Raw genomic sequence first — 18,975 nt, 5'->3', positions numbered from 1 at the left:
AGGGCACTGTATTTCACAGGTTGTTTTTGAAAATCGGTGCTTGAAATAAAGCTTCTCTTAATTTATATTGATGACTGTAGTCTTAATCATTTTAATTTCAGGCCTATAATTCATTGTATAAATTAATATACCTGTTTTAAAGATTTGAAACCGTGTCACTTTTGTTCCGACAAATATGATAATGATGCTTTTCATTCATTGCCATTCATTAACTACTCCAGCTCAAAAAAATTCATAAATATAATATTTTATATTATCATAGATAAATTAAACCCCCTATCCTGTAAACAAAATTCATATTGATATAGAGGAATAATTTATATTTGTTTACAATTTGTCTTCTCAGTAATTTTAGCATTTTAAGCAGAATTGTTTAAATTGAAGAGTTTAAAAGATAAAATCACCCTTGTGTGTAGTGTAAATAATCTGGAATATTCAGTACATTTTTATTTAATTTGCTTTTATTTCCTAATGTAAATCCAGTCACTGGTCACATTAGTAATTATCACAGATAATCAGTGGTGTAAAGTTGTCATTCTTCTGATACCCCAAACTAAGAAATGGATAAATTTTCTCATCAAAAGACTGATTAATGTAAGAATACATAAGAGACATGGAATCCACATCATAAAAAGTGACATGACCCTTCTTATAATCCACAAACACACCAACCCTCTGAGGATTTACAGTTAGAAAAAGAGAGTCACACGAAGACTCATGAGCTCGATACTTCTCATTTTTCAGACTCACAATCCAGTATCCATCATTAGGACTCAGACTGACTGACCCCTTCCTGTTAGCAGATTCTCCGGTCACTCCTAAATACCACTCAGTTTGTCCCTTCACCTGAACCTCAAAGTAAAAACACCGTGAGGAGAATCCATCCATCCCAAGAACACCACGAAAATCATTAAATCTGTCTTTTTGTGGTTCACTTCTATCCACTTCGTTTCTGGGTGCTTTTCCAAGTTTCACTTGTTTCCCATCACAATACACAATGAGATGTGGGTGAGCCGTATCAGCATCCAGAATCACATTCACTGTGGAAAACAATGACATCCTGCTTTAAGTGTGTGTGTGTGTGTATATATATATATATATATATATATATATATATATAAAACAAAGACAATTGCATACAGGAATCATGGTAACTTTACAACAAGACAAAGAAAAATAAAATATATATATATTTTTTTGTATTGTTTTGTTTTTGTTTTTTCATAGAAAACATATTACCATAGCCTAATAAAATTAAGATTAAACCACTGATGTCACATCATGGGCTATTTTAATACAGATTTCACCAAAAATGAAAAAAATAAAATAAAATAAAAAATAATAATAATTAATGACAGAATTTGTATTTTTGAATGAACTCTTTAAATAAATAATAATTTAATAAATAAGGTGTCTAAAGATATCATATATATATATATATATATATATATATATATATATATATATATATATATATATATATATATATATATATATATATATATGCATTGAAATCCTCCTATCACATGCAATTTATTTAAATTTAAATAATACACAAGATGGACTTTGCAGTTAAAAACATAAATAAATATATTTAACTTCTAATGGCTTTTCTTTAGTTTTATCTTTTTCTTTAAAGATATCTCTAGTTTAAATCAGGGATGAGATAAATAGATAAAGTCCTATAAAAGAAACAACAGTTTATTTTGGGCTCTTTCGTTTTTCATAAAGTGTTTTTTCAGACTAGTGGAAAGAAAACACCCAAAATCTCAAACTAAATTGGTGCAATAAAAAACAGCATTTCTTGGTTTAAAAAAAGTTTTGTTTTGCACACAGAAATGGCATTTGATTTTTATAATTTAACTCACTTGATTACATTTATGCAGTGTGTTCTACCAATATTTGACATGATGATAAAATTAATAATTGTCAAAAACATGAATACTTTTTACTCACCTATGTATGTTCTTAAATGTCTCGCTAAAAGAAAAAAAGTATAGAGTTATAAAAGGTTTATAAAAAATAAATAGAAAAGTATACATGTATTATGTGACCCTGGACCACAAAAGTTTTTTTTTTTTTAAATTGAGATGTATACATTATCTGAAAGCAGGATAAATAAGCTTTCCATTGATGTAGATTGATTGATATATTTGGTTGATTGATAAAATTTGGAATCTGAGGGTGTAAAAAAATCGAAATATTGAGAAAATCGCCTTTAAAGTTGTCCAAATGAAGTTCTTAGCAATGCATATCAGTAATCAAAAATTAAGTTTTTATATATTTACGGTAAGAAATTTACAAAATATATTCAAGGAACATGATCTTAACTTAATTTCCTAATTATTTGTGGCATAAAATATATATATGTATACATACATACTTCAATAACCATAACAATGGAGGAGACAAAAATGGTCAAAATATAAATCCCCTCCCAATAGAGCTCCTTTACTAATTTAAGGACCCTCAGTGATATATAATTTAAAACCAGCCAATGAGTGCAAACATGAACTCATTTAATATTGTGGAAATGACATTTCTCATGACTAGGAAAAAGTAAAACTAAAGACTACCTTATTTGTTTACGTAAAATACATGAAATAACAAGAATTTTACCTTTGTATTTATGAACAAGCACAGCTATCAGTATTCCAGCAATTACACTGAGCACAACAGAAACTGAAATCAGGATGACTGGTGTCCTCCAAGAGATAAACATATTACCTGTAAAACAAAACAGTAATTCTATTAAAACCTATTAATGAATCTGAAGTTGCTATTGCTTTTGCCTTTCACAGTAAAAAGTTTTCACCAGATTCAACTTAAAAACCTAAGTTCAGCAGCTGCCTTGAGTTTTTAAGTTAAATCAGCTTAAAACTACAAGTCATTTTAACTTATTACAATCAAAATGAGCAAAATGACTTAAGTTGATTTAACTTAATATTTTAAGGCAGCTGCTAAACTTAAGTTAAGTTGAAACTGGTGAAAACTTTTTACAGTGTACATGGTGTAATGGACTTAGCAATAGACAACAATAAGACAAACAATAACAACAACAAAGTGTCAGCTCTTACTTGTGGTGATAATCAGTGTCTCCAGCATGTGATGTCTCAGTTTGACTCTGCAGTGAATCTTGTCACTGTGACGTGCAGTGAAGGTGTGTTTGACACTGAATCCGTCTGTGTTTCTGTGTGTCTCTGTAGTTTCTGAATTCAGGCTGACTCCTTCGCTGTCCAGCCACTCAAGATCAGGTTCAGGATACCATCCTTCAGATTCACACTGTAGATGAAGCCCTCCTGAATGATCAAACCCATCTACAGTGATCACTGGAGGACGTCCTACAACTACAGACCAACATCAACAACATTCAGTGAGTGAATTAATCAATATAATAAAACAAAACCATACGAGGTAATACAAAGATAGAATGTCAGCCTTCACTGGTTTACTTGCCTTCAACTTTAACATTAACAGTTGTGTCATCATTCCAGGATTTGGACTGAATAAAACACTTATAACGCCCTTCATCAAGTATTTGGACTGATGAGAGTTTGAGTGATGCATTTCCTCTCTGTAGTTCTTGATGATTCAGTTCTGTTCTTCCTCTGTAAAACTGAACCTGATCTATGTTTCTGTCTTCATGATCCTCATAGAGATGCACTAGTGAGTCTTTCTGATCTGGTCTAGACCATCCGACTCTCATGTCCACAACACTGATGATGGGTTTGACAGAACAGGGCAGAATCACATCTTCACCAGCTACAGCAAATACAGGATCTGCAGGACCCACCACTTCATACTGCTCTGTAAAAGAGAAAGAAAGCAGATTTGTTGCATGCAGGGTATCTGCAGAGTTTTAAAGTCACATTTAAGACCCTTTCAAGACCTGCAAAGTAAAACTAATATATATCCATATACTACAAACCTATACAGTCTTAAAATAAATCACATACTCCAGATTATTTTACTCAGTTAGAAGACTGGTGCACACATTCAAATGCAAAACATAGTAACTGCAAAGTTTAAAATACCAAGACATGTTTTATTGTATAAATATATACAGAGGTTAATCGATAATGGATTTCACTGATTCTGAAAAAACAGAGCTGCTGAAGACGCAGAGGATTAATGTTACTCTCGTTTTTAAAAAGTAAAGCACTGATCCCGATCTACATATGTGACCCTGGACCACAAAACCAGTCTTAAGTCGCTGGGGTATATTTGTAGCAATAGCCAAAAATACATTGCATGGGTCAAAATTTTTGATTTTTCTTTTATGCCAAAAATCATTAAGAAATTAAGTAAAGTTCATGTTCCATGAAGATTTTTTGTAAAATTCCTTCTGTAAACATATCAAAATGTAATTTTTGATTTGTAATATGCATTGTTAAGAACTTAATTTGGACAACTTTAAAGGTGATTTTCTCAGTCTTTTTGATTTTTTTGCATCCTCAGATTTCTGATTTCAAATAGATGTATCTCAGCCAAATATTGTCCTATCCTAACAAACCATACATCAATAGAAAGCTTATTTATTGAGCTTTCATATGATGTATAAATCTCAGTTTTGTCAAATTTAACCTTATGACTGGTTTTGTGGTCCAGGGTCACATATGCTTCTATGCTTGTGCGAATCACTCCTGATGCAGCCTTACCCACAGCAGAAGTGAGTATAAGGGTTTTTTATGCATCTTTGCAAACGGCCTTTCTTAATAATGTGCTTGCTGGCAAGTTTTTCCACGAAAAGTGGCTAACTGCGGCTAAATACAGCTAAAGTAAACATTATGGCTCATAATCCCACATCAGAGAGGGGCAGGGCGAGCAGAGATCATTTGCATTTAAAGGGACCATTCAATAAAATTAGTTGATTTTTTGCAGAGTTTTTTTTTTACACTGCTATTGAGAATGTTTAACCAAAGTATATTATAGACCAGTGGTTCTCAATCCTGGTCCTGGGGGACCCCTGCTCTGCACATTTTGCATGTCTCCCTTATTTAACACACCTGATTGAGATCATCAGCTCATTAGGAGAGATCCATGAACTGAACTAACAAGCTGAAGATCTCAATCAGGTGTGTTAAATAAGAGAGACATGCAAAATGTGCAGAGCAGGGGTCCTCCAGGACCAGGATTGAGAACCACTGTTATAGACTATTCATTAAGACCCTAAAGCAGGGGTCACCACACTCGGTCCTGGAGGGCCGGTGTCCCTACAGAGTTTAGCTCCAACCCTAATCAAACACACCTGAACCAGCTAATCAAGGTCTTAATAGGTATACTTGAAACTTCCAGGCAGCTGTGTTGAGGCAAGTTGGAGCTAAACTCTGCAGGACACCGGCCCTCCAGGATCAAGTTTGGTGACCCTTGCCCTAAAGAATCATATGAACTTGTGGAAAATGGGCATCCAATGACCCCTTTAAAATTTTGTACTGACCTGTGAGACCCTGTGCAGGACCTATAGGTTTTGTGTCTTCACCTCAATGTGTTAACCGAGGTGTCATCATAAAATCTATATGTGATCCTGGACCACAAAACCAGTTATAAGGGGAAAATTCTTAGCAATGCATGTTCCCAATCAAAAATTAATTTCTGATATATTTACAATAAGAAATTTTAGGGCTGTCCCCGACTATGAATTTTCATATTCGAATCAGAATTTTCGAATCTTTCTATAGTCGACCGATAGTCGAATCATCTAGGCCTATGTGTGTGTGTGAATGGGTTGGGAGGGGCACGACACTATAGTCAGCAGGAGGGTAAAACAGTTTTTATTTTATTTTACACACTGCACACAGCAACAACTTTTAATAAAGCGACCAAAACTGCCTGCCAACTGACAGACGAACTTATTTAGGTTTAAATAAAAACACAGAACGCGTCTTTTAGTTCTAAAAATGCGAGGCGCACAGCACTGCCTTTTTTGCTAAGCAACGACCGAAACAGCTGTCCTGTCAGTCAAATCAAAGGATTATAGCGCGAACGCTCTAAAATCTTAGTTTTTTGCTGTTAAGTAAACTGTCATATTAGCAGAAACCCTAAATAATACAGCTCCTGGTTACCCACGATAGACACCAAAGGTTTCTCCTCCATTTCTTGCAGTCTCCGGACTTTTTAAGCAACGGTAAACTTTCGCCATCACAACAGAAGGCCCGCCTCTCCATTCATTCGATTGGACAATGGAAAAGAACGCGAATGACGTCGAGTTGATTATTATTTTTTTTTTTTTCAACTTCAGGCGCTCAGAGCGCTCCTGCAAAAACGTGAGGCGCGGGGGGCGCATAAACAGAGCGCAGAAGGCTCACTGCCAACAGAAAACCATTCAAAAGAGGCGCCTCCAATTGCAAAAACGCGTTCGGTGTGATCGCCGCCTAATCCCTGCCGTCAAGATGGTCCGCATCTCATCATGGATCAGGGCAAGTGAAAATTAAATCTGTCACAGGGGTGGTTAGATTTATTCACAAACACGTTAAAAATATTTATTGAACGCTTCTTTCTTTTCACTTTTGTTTTTACTGCATTATCATAATCAAAGGCTGTATATAACGTAATATAACCGTACAAAACCAGTAGTTCTGTGTGCAATTAGACATTGAGCACCCCCATATTGCCAAAATGGTATGATGCTCGTTTCACCCGCGAAGATTCGACTGTGAGATCGGTGGTCGAATCAGGCTCCGCATATCGATGCATCGAATCTTCGACTATTCGGGGACAGCCCTAAGAAATTTACAAAACATCTTCATGGAAAATTATCTTTACTTAATGAAATAATGATTTTTGGCACAAATATCGATAATTTTGACCTATACCTTGTATTGTTGGCTATTGCTACAAATATGCTATTTAAGACTTAAGAAGGTTTTGTGGTCCAGGGTCACATGATTATCTACAAAAGGAAATAGCATAATAATCATAAATCACCGGACGGTTAGTAGTGTCTATCGACCTCCAAAAGTGACAAAAATGTATAATAATAGTCTATAACTTAGATGTTTATTGTCACTGGCACTAGTCAAACCACTGTGTCACACACTGATCACAACAAATTTGGTCTACAGTGGAAAGATAATAATTACATAATATTGGTCCCCCTCTCTTTTCAGTCAAATGAAAAGTGTGACAGTCCTTAAATTCTACAGATTTATAAGTTAAAATATATAAGTTCTCGTCTTTCTCTAAATTGTAATATATCTCTTGCGTTGAACTGGCAGCAGAAAACAACACGAGAGACACACCTTTCCTAAGAATTTTTTTCCTCATTCCACAAGTTTCCATGTACAGCAAGATTTGCACTTGACTATGTATGATTACTTATTATCACACAGCTCTCTGGAAAACTGATTAGTCTCGCTCTCTCCCTCGATGAACTAAGCTTTTGTCAATTCAGTGGTGAAATATTTCTGAATTATGTAACTAACTCACAATGACCAGCTTACTGTACATTGTAACTATATAATTATTATGTCTTCCTTCCTCTTTCTTTTCACATGAACACACACTTCATCTCTTTAAAACACAGCTCTTTAAAAGGAGTAAATCGTCACCTGATCTTGAATCTGTAGCTCCACTAAGAATCAGCAGTGTCAAAAAAATGATCTTCATCTTATGACAGTGATGCTAAAAGAGAAATATGAAAAGAGGAAACATATTATAATCAGAAACTCACAGAATGGTGTGTTAACCTCCAAGTGTTTGCCTCAGTATACTTACGTACTTACAGCTACATTTAACCACCTTTTACATACACACACACACACACACACACACACACATGCGCACACAAAATCACTTTCTGTTACAGAAAAACTGGTTAAACCGGCAGAAATATGAAACACACAATCACACATGCTCAAACAGATTTACAGATAATTATACAATAGATTCAAACAACTGGATCTAGTGTTTGGAAAACAAGATGGAGTTTTGGGATACCCTTTTTTACATTTACCTGTGATTATGCATTATTTAATCTAACCTCAAGTCACGCTCTTGCTAGACTTACACTTGTTCAGGTGTTTCTTGCCTATGGTTACAACTGTCTTGAGTGTCTGAATAAATTGTGGTGATATGAGATTTTCTAACAAGACCATAAAGAAGTCAATACTGGCTTAGTTTTACTACTTCTTTTTTTTTTTTTTTTTTTTTGCCATCACTGAATAAATTAATGGATGATACAAAAAATACATTTATGCAGAGGATATAATTTATAATAGAATGTGTGCCGATTTATTAACTACATTACAAAGTATTAATGAGTAAATTAAGAGTTCACTGAGGCCAAATTGATAGTTAATAGTTAGTTAATTAGATCTAAATGTGTGACCAAATAAAAAACTGTTGTAGTTTAAGATTTAACTAGTGAAAATGTATTTTCTAGGCGTTCAAAATGCTCAAAATGCAAATAAATAAATAAATAAATAAAAAATAAAATGAAAAAAAAAAGTTAGCACCTTACCAAGTTGATTGATTACATTGAAAATTGTAAACATTGTGTATTACAAGTTTTCTAAAATGTTCATGTTTAAGTATGCAAATGAGGCATTATTGAAATATGAGGCATTAATGAAATATGTGCTCATTTGTTTCAAAATTCTTGTTTAATTTTTTTAGAGTCAAAAGTTTTTACAGAGGGAATTTTATTTCATTTTTGTCACTCCATAATTCAGAAAATATTTAGAATGGACAGAAAACAACATATTTTTACTTTTTTATGTATGTGTATGTGTGTGTGTGTGTGTGTGTGTGTGTGGGGGGGGGGATAAAATATTGTATATAATCAAGCAAATTATATATAAACAAATCCCTCTGTGAAAACCTCAGTATATAGACAGGAACACTGGAAAAAATGATTCATTGGTAAGTGGTTGCAGTCAATCTATCTTAGTTACATTTAAATAAACAAATTTTGTTGACTAACTTCCAACATTTTTTTTTACTTAAATGCAGCTAAAATGAATTGCTTGCAACCACTATAAATAATTTAGTAAAATTAATGAATTATTTTCAGTAAATATAAATTTAAACTTTGGTGTGTATAAGTACTACTGAAGTGGAGATTTATGGCTCAGTGTAGGAGAAAAAAACTCAATTTGAGAAAACAGCCTTTAAAAATATGCATGGTTATTGAATCTATTGAAGATCCAAACGCAAGCTTTTACTACATGGTCAAAATACAGGCAAGGTCAAATAACAAGTAAACAATTAGGGAAAGATACAAGAGTAATCCAAGAACAGGCGAGGCTTGATTAACGGCAAACATAATCCAAAGGCAAACGGGTAATCCAAACAGACAGTCAATAGCTCAAATGAGGGGCGAAACAGAGTCCGAAATGGCAATACGAAGGGTAAATCCAAAACAGGCGAGACTTTGTTTCCTTAACTTTGACTAAGGAAACTTGGAAAAGGGTCCGTAAATATGGCTAACACTTTGAGAGCGTTAAACGCTCAACATAAGGAAACTCAAAATGGCTCCACAATGTGCTACCACTAGGAGAGAGGTAAACACAACAATACTTGGTGATCTGAAAGAGGAAGTCCAAGGCTTATATAGTGTGTTTGATTGGTTGCAGCTGAGTGTGTAAGCAGTGCAACAGATGTTGGGAAATGTAGTCCAGGGTGACATTGTCTTTGTAGTGTAAAGTGACAATATAATGACAGTGCGACATCTGGTGGTGAGCGAACGAGAAGCCACGAAACGCATTCATGACGAAATGAAGACAGAAATTTTATTTTTGAGTGAACCATCCATATAAGACATTTAAGATATAAGATCATGTAAAATCAAATTATTAAAGGGGTCATCAGATGCCCATTTTCCACGAGTTCATATGATTCTTTAGGGATTTAATGAAAAGTCTATAATATACTTTGGTTTAAAATTCTCATTAGTAGAGTACAAAAACACCCCTTTACCTTGTCAAAATCAGCTCTGCAAAAAATAAACTCATTTTATTGCATGCTCCTTTAACTGCAAATGAGCTCTGCTCACCCCGCCCTCTCTGCTGGGGGATTATGAGCCGTAATGTTTACTTTAGCCGCATTTAGCTGCATTTAGCCGCATTTAGCCACGTTTAGCCACGTTTAGCTGCGAAACTTGCCAACAAGCACATTATTAAAAAAGGCTGTTTGCAAAGATGCATAAAAAACCCTTATACTCACATCTGCTGTGGGTGAAGCTGCATCAGGGGCGAGTCTAAGGTAAGGCGCTCATGTCAATCAACTATTATTGGAGCGGCCTCTGTCGGTGTGCCGTCACACCGACAAGAAGCTGAGAATTACCTGATTTTAAAAAGAGGATGCTTTTAAAGATTAAAAAAATACCACTGGGTGGATTTTTATCATTGTAGGGTGATTGTGTACACAAACTGCCAACACACATTAATGTTCAAACAACATGTAAAAGTGAGTTTTGCATCCGATGACCCCTTTAATAAAAAATAGAATCCACACATTATAATCATGAAAACTAAAACATAAGAGAGATGGCACTGTGGGAATGACATAGTGAGCAACACATGCGACAAATGAAAACTCCCAGATTTATATTTGTTTACACAAGTCATTTCAGTCATTTAAGCAGTCACTGAAATCTTTAAGTCAAACATAAACCTAATTGTTTGTCCATTTTTGACTGCCAGTGTAAATAATATTCAATTTTTATTGCTTTTACACTTTTTTATTGTATTTCCTTTTAAGTCGCGGTCACTGATCTCATTAGTAATCATCACAGATGATCAGTGGGGTAGGGTCTGTATTCCAAGAATAATAAGATTCCCCCAAACAAATAAATGGAAAGAGTTTCTCATCAAAAAGCTGGTCAGTGTAAGTATAGATATGACACATGGAGTCCACATCATAAAAGGAGACGAGACCCTTCTCATAATCCACAAACACACCGACCCTCTGAGGATCCACACTCGGAGAAAGAGAGACATGTGCAGACTCATAAGCCCAATACCCCCCATCTCTCAAACACACAGTCCAGTATCCATTCATAGGATTCAGACAGATCAAGCCCTTCCTGTTAACAGATCCTCGGGTCACTCCTAAATACCACTCAGTTTGTCCCTTCACCTGCACCTCAAAGTAGAAACACCCTGAGGAGAATCCATTCTTCCCAAGAACACCAAGATAATCATTGAATCTGTCTTTGTTTCCATCCACTCCTTTCGTTTGTCTATTCCCAGACCTCACTTGTTTCCCATCACGAGACACAAAGAGATGTGGATGAGCCGTATCAGCATCCAGAATCACATTTACTGCAAAAAATGGACAATTCTGACAATTAATTCTTATAGGAATCATGGTAACTTTACAAGAAGATTAACAAAAATGGAAATATGCACACTAATTCAACTATTAAGACATTTAGTACTGTTTGCATCAAATTGCAGTATTATTTAACATTCTAAACATTAAAGAAGTTTCTTATTATTGAGTTACTGATACTCTTTGTGCTTTTCTGGAAGTTAACAGGATTTTGGATACTGTTTGCTGACATAGTTTTGTTTGTTATGCACTGTCACGTATCTGGTCTATCTCGTCATGAACTCTAGCACACACATTCTGGACTGCAAACCCCATAAGCCACTGCACCAATAACTGCACACAGCTGCTCCTCGTTTCCCACTGAACTGATTGCTGCATACACCTGTTTATCATTTACCCACATGCATTTAAGCCACTCACACACACAGCCACCTTGCGAAGTCTTATTGTTCCTATGGTCGTAATTCTAAGCGTTTTTCTCTGTGTTGGATTATCTGTGTATGACTCTGGACTGTGTACCCCGTTGACGATTCCTGCTTCCTGCCATTGCGACCATTCCCTGTCTATCGAACTGTTTCCCGGATTACCTACGTTGTTCCTGTTTTCTGGTGATTATTCTGGCCTGTTGACGATTCTAATAAATGCTGCAAATGGATCCGCACGTCTCAGTCTGACTCTCCTTGTGACAGAAGACTTCGCCACTACAAGGATCCAGCAGCGAGTATGGTGTCATCCGGTTCCAGCACGAACACCACTGTACAGATCATGCGTCTCAAGCAGGATGAGCGGACTATTGAGGAGTATGCGATGGACTTCATCGAATTAGCTAATCAGTCGACTATGGAGGAGCAGTGCCTGATGATTTTCTTTCGGGGAGGACTCTTAGAGCCATTGGCTTCCCTCATGCCAATGTGTGAACCTGGCTAGACTCTGCAATATTATATAGATCTTGCTCTTTTGTTGTGTGGCTCTCCTTTTACTGTGGGAATTGTGGAAGAGAACCATCTTCCCACAGAAAGTTCCAGCTCAGAGCCACAGCATAAGATGGCCGCCCCTCCCGAGCCTGTTCACAAGATGGCCACTAGCCCAGAATCACAACACCCACATTTCACCACGGCTTGGCAAAGATTCATGTCCAGCCTAGAGGACCCACCACTACTGTCAGCACGAACAGTCGGTCTCTTACGGTCAGCACCTGCCAAAGCAGCGACCTCATATCCTGAGTCAAGCCAAAACACGACCGCACAGTCTGAGCGCCCTCCAGTGACTGCGCCGCCAGAGCGCCCTCCAGTGACCGCTCGCTCAGAGCCTGCTCTTCCAGAGTCTCCGCTGGAGACGCCCAGTCCTCCTGAATCTCCGCTGGGGTCGTCCAGTTCTCCAGAGCCCGCTCCTCAAGAGCGTCGTCCAGAGCCCGCTTCACAAGAGCGTCGTCCAGAGCCCACTTCACAAGAGCGTCGTCCAGAGGCCGCTTCACAAGAGCGTCGTCCAGAGGCCGCTTCACAAGAGCGTCGTCCAGAGCCCGCTCCTCAAGACAGCCTTCCAGAGACTCCGCTGGTTCCGCCCGGCCTTCCAGAGACTCCGCTGGTTCCGCCCAGCCTTCCAGAGACTCCGCTGGTTCAGCCCAGCCTTCCAGAGACTCCGCTGGTTCAGCCCAGCCTTCCAGAGACTCCGCTGGTTCCGCCCAGCCTTCCAGAGCCTCCGCTGGTTCAGCCCAGCCTTCCAGAGCCTCCGCTGGTTCCGCCCAGCCTTCCAGAGACTCCGCTGGTTCTGCCCAGCCTTCCAGACACTCCGCTGGTTCCGCCCAGTCTTCCAGAGACTTCGCTGGTTCCGCCCAGCCTTCCAGAGCCTCCGCTGGTTCAGCCCAGCCTTCCAGAGCCTCCGCTGGTTCAGCCCAGCCTTCCAGAGCCTCCGCTGGTTCAGCCCAGCCTTCCAGAGCCTCCGCTGGTTCCGCCCAGCCTTCCAGAGACTCCGCTGGTTCCGCCCAGCCTTCCAGACACTCCGCTGGTTCCGGCCAGTCTTCCAGAGACTTCGCTGGTTCAGCCCTGCCTTCCAGAGACTCCGCTGGTTCAGCCCTGCCTTCCAGAGCCTCCGCTGGTTCCGCCCCGCCTTCCAGAGACTCCGCTGGTTCCATCCAGTCGTCCTGAGATTCCTGTCTGCCCGGTTCTGGTCACGGAGCTCATGCATGGACTGTTCCCACCCACCCTCCCTGCTGCTCCAGTTCCGCCACCTCTGTCTCCTGACAGTCCCTCTGCTCACCCACATCCCACCTTCGGTGCAGAGGACTTGCCGTGGGACTGCCAGTCTCCATCAGTGTCCAGACTGAAGGACCCCTCACCATCACCTCCAGTCTCAGAGTCCTGGACTCCACCTCGGCCCTCCGACCCTGCGGCTCCACCCCGGCTCTGTGCTCCCTCGTCTCCGTTGTCGGCCGTCGGCCCACCAGCTCCTCCGGGCTCCATCGTCTCTCCGGCTCCGCCCCGGTCAGTCGTCGCCCCACCTTCGCCTCTGGACTCTACTCCTCCGGCTGCGCCTCGTCACTCCGTCCTGCCGGCTCTGTGGACCTCCTCCCTCCCGTGGGCACAGCCTCGATCCTCTGTCACTCCGGCTCCGCTGCGTACCTCCGGACCTCCATCTCCGCCGGGGTCGCCAGAGCCTTGGGCTCCGCCTTGGCCCTCCGGATCCTCGGTGTCACCTAGGACCATCGACTCTCCGGTTCCGCCTCGGGCTCCACCGGCTCCACCTCCGTCGGTCGGCCCCATGCAGGAGCCAACCCTTCCTCCGCCATGGCTTCTCCCTCCGTCGGCTCCGCCTCAGTTCGTGGTTCCAGTACCCCTACATGGACCTGGCCCTCCATCCCTCCCCCTGTTCCGCCTCCGCTCCACCACCCTCCAGGTTGTATTATGTGGTTAGAGCGTCTGGAAGCCGCTCCTTGGGGAGGGGCTCTGTCACGTATCTGGTCTATCTCGTCATGAACTCTAGCACACACATTCTGGACTGCAAACCCCATAAGCCACTGCACCAATAACTGCACACAGCTGCTCCTCGTTTCCCACTGAACTGATTGCTGCATACACCTGTTTATCATTTACCCACATGCATTTAAGCCACTCACACACACAGCCACCTTGCGAAGTCTTATTGTTCCTATGGTCGTAATTCTAAGCGTTTTTCTCTGTGTTGGATTATCTGTGTATGACTCTGGACTGTGTACCCCGTTGACGATTCCTGCTTCCTGCCATTGCGACCATTCCCTGTCTATCGAACTGTTTCCCGGATTACCTACGTTGTTCCTGTTTTCTGGTGATTATTCTGGCCTGTTGACGATTCTAATAAATGCTGCAAATGGATCCGCACGTCTCAGTCTGACTCTCCTTGTGACAGAAGACTTCGCCACTACAAGGATCCAGCAGCGAGTATGGTGTCATCCGGTTCCAGCACGAACACCACTGTACAGATCATGCGTCTCAAGCAGGATGAGCGGACTATTGAGGAGTATGCGATGGACTTCATCGAATTAGCTAATCAGTCGACTATGGAGGAGCAGTGCCTGATGATTTTCTTTCGGGGAGGACTCTTAGAGCCATTGGCTTCCCTCATGCCAATGTGTGAACCTGGCTGGACTCTGCAATTTTATATAGATCTTGCTCTTTTGTTGTGTGGCTCTCCTTTTACTGTGGGAATTGTGGAAGAGAACCATCTTCCCACAGAAAGTTCCAGCTCAGAGCCACAGCATAAGATGGCCGCCCCTCCCGAGCCTGTTCACAAGATGGCCACTAGCCCAGAATCACAACACCCACATTTCACCACGGCTTGGCAAAGATTCATGTCCAGCCTAGAGGACCCACCACTACTGTCAGCACGAACAGTCGGTCTCTTACGGTCAGCACCTGCCAAAGCAGCGACCTCATATCCTGAGTCAAGCCAAAACACGACCGCACAGTCTGAGCGCCCTCCAGTGACTGCGCCGCCAGAGCGCCCTCCAGTGACCGCTCGCTCAGAGCCTGCTCTTCCAGAGTCTCCGCTGGAGACGCCCAGTCCTCCTGAATCTCCGCTGGGGTCGTCCAGTTCTCCAGAGCCCGCTCCTCAAGAGCGTCGTCCAGAGCCCGCTTCACAAGAGCGTCGTCCAGAGCCCACTTCACAAGAGCGTCGTCCAGAGGCCGCTTCACAAGAGCGTCGTCCAGAGGCCGCTTCACAAGAGCGTCGTCCAGAGCCCGCTCCTCAAGACAGCCTTCCAGAGACTCCGCTGGTTCCGCCCGGCCTTCCAGAGACTCCGCTGGTTCCGCCCAGCCTTCCAGAGACTCCGCTGGTTCAGCCCAGCCTTCCAGAGACTCCGCTGGTTCAGCCCAGCCTTCCAGAGACTCCGCTGGTTCCGCCCAGCCTTCCAGAGCCTCCGCTGGTTCAGCCCAGCCTTCCAGAGCCTCCGCTGGTTCAGCCCAGCCTTCCAGAGCCTCCGCTGGTTCAGCCCAGCCTTCCAGAGCCTCCGCTGGTTCAGCCCAGCCTTCCAGAGCCTCCGCTGGTTCCGCCCAGCCTTCCAGAGACTCCGCTGGTTCCGCCCAGCCTTCCAGACACTCCGCTGGTTCCGCCCAGTCTTCCAGAGACTTCGCTGGTTCAGCCCTGCCTTCCAGAGACTCCGCTGGTTCAGCCCTGCCTTCCAGAGCCTCCGCTGGTTCCGCCCCGCCTTCCAGAGACTCCGCTGGTTCCATCCAGTCGTCCTGAGATTCCTGTCTGCCCGGTTCTGGTCACGGAGCTCATGCATGGACTGTTCCCACCCACCCTCCCTGCTGCTCCAGTTCCGCCACCTCTGTCTCCTGACAGTCCCTCTGCTCACCCACATCCCACCTTCGGTGCAGAGGACTTGCCGTGGGACTGCCAGTCTCCATCAGTGTCCAGACTGAAGGACCCCTCACCATCACCTCCAGTCTCAGAGTCCTGGACTCCACCTCGGCCCTCCGACCCTGCGGCTCCACCCCGGCTCTGTGCTCCCTCGTCTCCGTTGTCGGCCGTCGGCCCACCAGCTCCTCCGGGCTCCATCGTCTCTCCGGCTCCGCCCCGGTCAGTCGTCGCCCCACCTTCGCCTCTGGACTCTACTCCTCCGGCTGCGCCTCGTCACTCCGTCCTGCCGGCTCTGTGGACCTCCTCCCTCCCGTGGGCACAGCCTCGATCCTCTGTCACTCCGGCTCCGCTGCGTACCTCCGGACCTCCATCTCCGCCGGGGTCGCCAGAGCCTTGGGCTCCGCCTTGGCCCTCCGGATCCTCGGTGTCACCTAGGACCATCGACTCTCCGGTTCCGCCTCGGGCTCCACCGGCTCCACCTCCGTCGGTCGGCCCCATGCAGGAGCCAACCCTTCCTCCGCCATGGCTTCTCCCTCCGTCGGCTCCGCCTCAGTTCGTGGTTCCAGTACCCCTACATGGACCTGGCCCTCCATCCCTCCCCCTGTTCCGCCTCCGCTCCACCACCCTCCAGGTTGTATTATGTGGTTAGAGCGTCTGGAAGCCGCTCCTTGGGGAGGGGCTCTGTCACGTATCTGGTCTATCTCGTCATGAACTCTAGCACACACATTCTGGACTGCAAACCCCATAAGCCACTGCACCAATCACTGCACACAGCTGCTCCTCGTTTCCCACTGAACTGATTGCTGCATACACCTGTTTATCATTTACCCACATGCATTTAAGCCACTCACACACACAGCCACCTTGCGAAGTCTTATTGTTCCTATGGTCGTAATTCTAAGCGTTTTTCTCTGTGTTGGATTATCTGTGTATGACTCTGGACTGTGTACCCCGTTGACGATTCCTGCTTCCTGCCATTGCGACCATTCCCTGTCTATCGAACTGTTTCCCGGATTACCTACGTTGTTCCTGTTTTCTGGTGATTATTCTGGCCTGTTGACGATTCTAATAAATGCTGCAAATGGATCCGCACGTCTCAGTCTGACTCTCCTTGTGACATGCACATGAAGAACAAACGTGGATAGGATATGAGATTATATCTTCAGATTGGGGACTTGTTTGAATGCATTTGATTACTCAAGGCCCATTTGTGATTATTTGATATTCTGGACATGCTCACTGCTCTTTAAAAGATTGAAAAGTTGCACTTTTAGGCTTGTAAATAGTTGCCTCAATTTTATTGAGTAAAGCGGGCACATCATTTTTTACAGTGTACATGCTCATTAAATATTAAAATTAATAATTGTCATTAAATTTGAATAGTTTTTACTCACCTGTGTATTTTCTTAACTGAGTAGTCACTAAAAACAAAAAGTACAGAGTTATAAAGGGTTTATAAACGAATGCTTCTTTAATTCAATGAGATCAGGCATTTTAACTAACTTTGATACTATCAAAATTTGACTATAAAATATAAAGGAAAATATATTTTCTCTGTCCACATCATCAGTGAAGATGACTGAGCCAGTAAAAAAATAAAAAAATAAAAAATAAAAAAAGGTATTTTGTTTAAAACCAAACCATTTGTCAAAACCAAAAGTATGCTTACAAAAGTATGTAAATATTGTGTGTGTGTTCACTCAACTTTTTTAGATATCTCTTTGCATTGATTTAATCTGGTTATATTTACGTATTAAGTATTTTCAGTTAGGCCTACATAAATTTAAAGTTTGATTTAAAATCATTTTAAAATTTAATTCAAAACCAATGTTGATTTCACCAAATTTGGCTTATTTTATTATTATAGTAAAGTGGATCAAAAAAAAAAAAAATCAAAGTTGTCCTAAGACAAGAATGAGTATTGTTTTGGTTTTAGGATAACTTTAATGAAAGAGTTTGATCCACTTCAAGTGCTGACTACTATATTAAGAAAATAAGCCAAATAAGGTAAACTTTGCTAAATAAAATAAGAAGAAACAAGAAGTTTACCTCTGGTTTTAGTAAGAAATGTAGCTAGTAATATACCAGCAGACACACTGCACACAGCAGCGATGGAAATCATGATGACTGATGTCCTCCAATAATTCCTCCAGAAAATAAACATTTTTTTACCTGCATAAAAATGTAACACATGGTGTGAGTCAAACATTTATTGTGAGTTTATTAAAATATACAATGATCAGTTCTGAATTGGACATAAAAGTGCATTATTTTAATTTAGTACAAGTCATTAACCAGTTGAGTCTGAATCAAGTCCAAAAGAGACCAAGTCAGACTTAAGTCTGAGACCAAAAGGCTTGAGTCTTGATCCAACAATAAACTACTATATTAATATCTGAGCGTTGTTTTAACTTTAACTAAGAAAACCAATGTCATTATCACTGGTTACACATTATTTTGATAGTCCACTTTAGACACTAAAAGTAACTTTGCAACACCAGGGTCACAAAACTATTATCATTTAAAGAAATAGTGTCCCTTTAAGTAAAGACCATCATTGTGCTCTGAAAGTGTAAACCCATTGAGCACAGAACAGTCAAGCTTAAACAGGCCACTTTACCAGAAATCACACTATTACTATAACTAATGTAAAGTACAAAGTTCTCAAGCTTACTGAAGACAAATAAACAGTCTTATTACTAATTACAAGCAATATTACAAATAAATATATTAATCAACAATACACTGGGGAAGGGCCTACTGAATTCAAAATCATCCAGCATCGATGTACCATTGTTTACAAAGTGAACATGCAAAGAAGGTCAAACGCCCTTTACAAAAAAAGTAAAACAGTGATGTAGGATGATTTTG

The 18,975-nt window shown here is 41.4% G+C and overlaps 2 protein-coding genes across 2 annotated transcripts in view; both read right to left on the bottom strand.

The window, feature by feature from the left end:
- Positions 1 to 439: 439 nt before the first annotated feature.
- Positions 440 to 7,686, bottom strand: LOC141343944 (butyrophilin subfamily 1 member A1-like). The gene is made up of 6 exons (XM_073848646.1): positions 7,548 to 7,686; positions 3,457 to 3,807; positions 3,078 to 3,347; positions 2,620 to 2,727; positions 1,957 to 1,980; positions 440 to 1,040 (listed from the first exon to the last, which is right to left on the bottom strand). Exons 1-6 carry the CDS (start codon positions 7,603 to 7,605, stop codon positions 496 to 498), a joined length of 1,356 nt encoding a protein of 451 aa, XP_073704747.1. The 5' UTR covers positions 7,606 to 7,686; the 3' UTR covers positions 440 to 495.
- A 1,420-nt stretch (positions 7,687 to 9,106) lies between these two features.
- Positions 9,107 to 18,975, bottom strand: part of LOC141332211 (butyrophilin subfamily 1 member A1-like) — a 136,787-nt gene continuing 126,918 nt past the window's right edge. Inside the window, exons 5-7 of the mRNA XM_073837347.1 lie at positions 18,154 to 18,276; positions 17,499 to 17,525; positions 9,107 to 11,261 (exon numbers count right to left, since the gene is read on the bottom strand). Of these exons, the coding sequence (XP_073693448.1) occupies positions 10,717 to 11,261; positions 17,499 to 17,525; positions 18,154 to 18,276 (695 nt within the window). The 3' untranslated portion in view covers positions 9,107 to 10,716. The remainder of the gene's footprint in view (positions 11,262 to 17,498; positions 17,526 to 18,153; positions 18,277 to 18,975) is intronic.

The sequence above is a fragment of the Garra rufa genome, chromosome 1, assembly GCF_049309525.1.
Source record: "Garra rufa chromosome 1, GarRuf1.0, whole genome shotgun sequence".
Lineage (NCBI taxonomy): Eukaryota > Metazoa > Chordata > Actinopteri > Cypriniformes > Cyprinidae > Garra > Garra rufa.
This window is presented reverse-complemented; position numbering and strand designations above follow the sequence as displayed.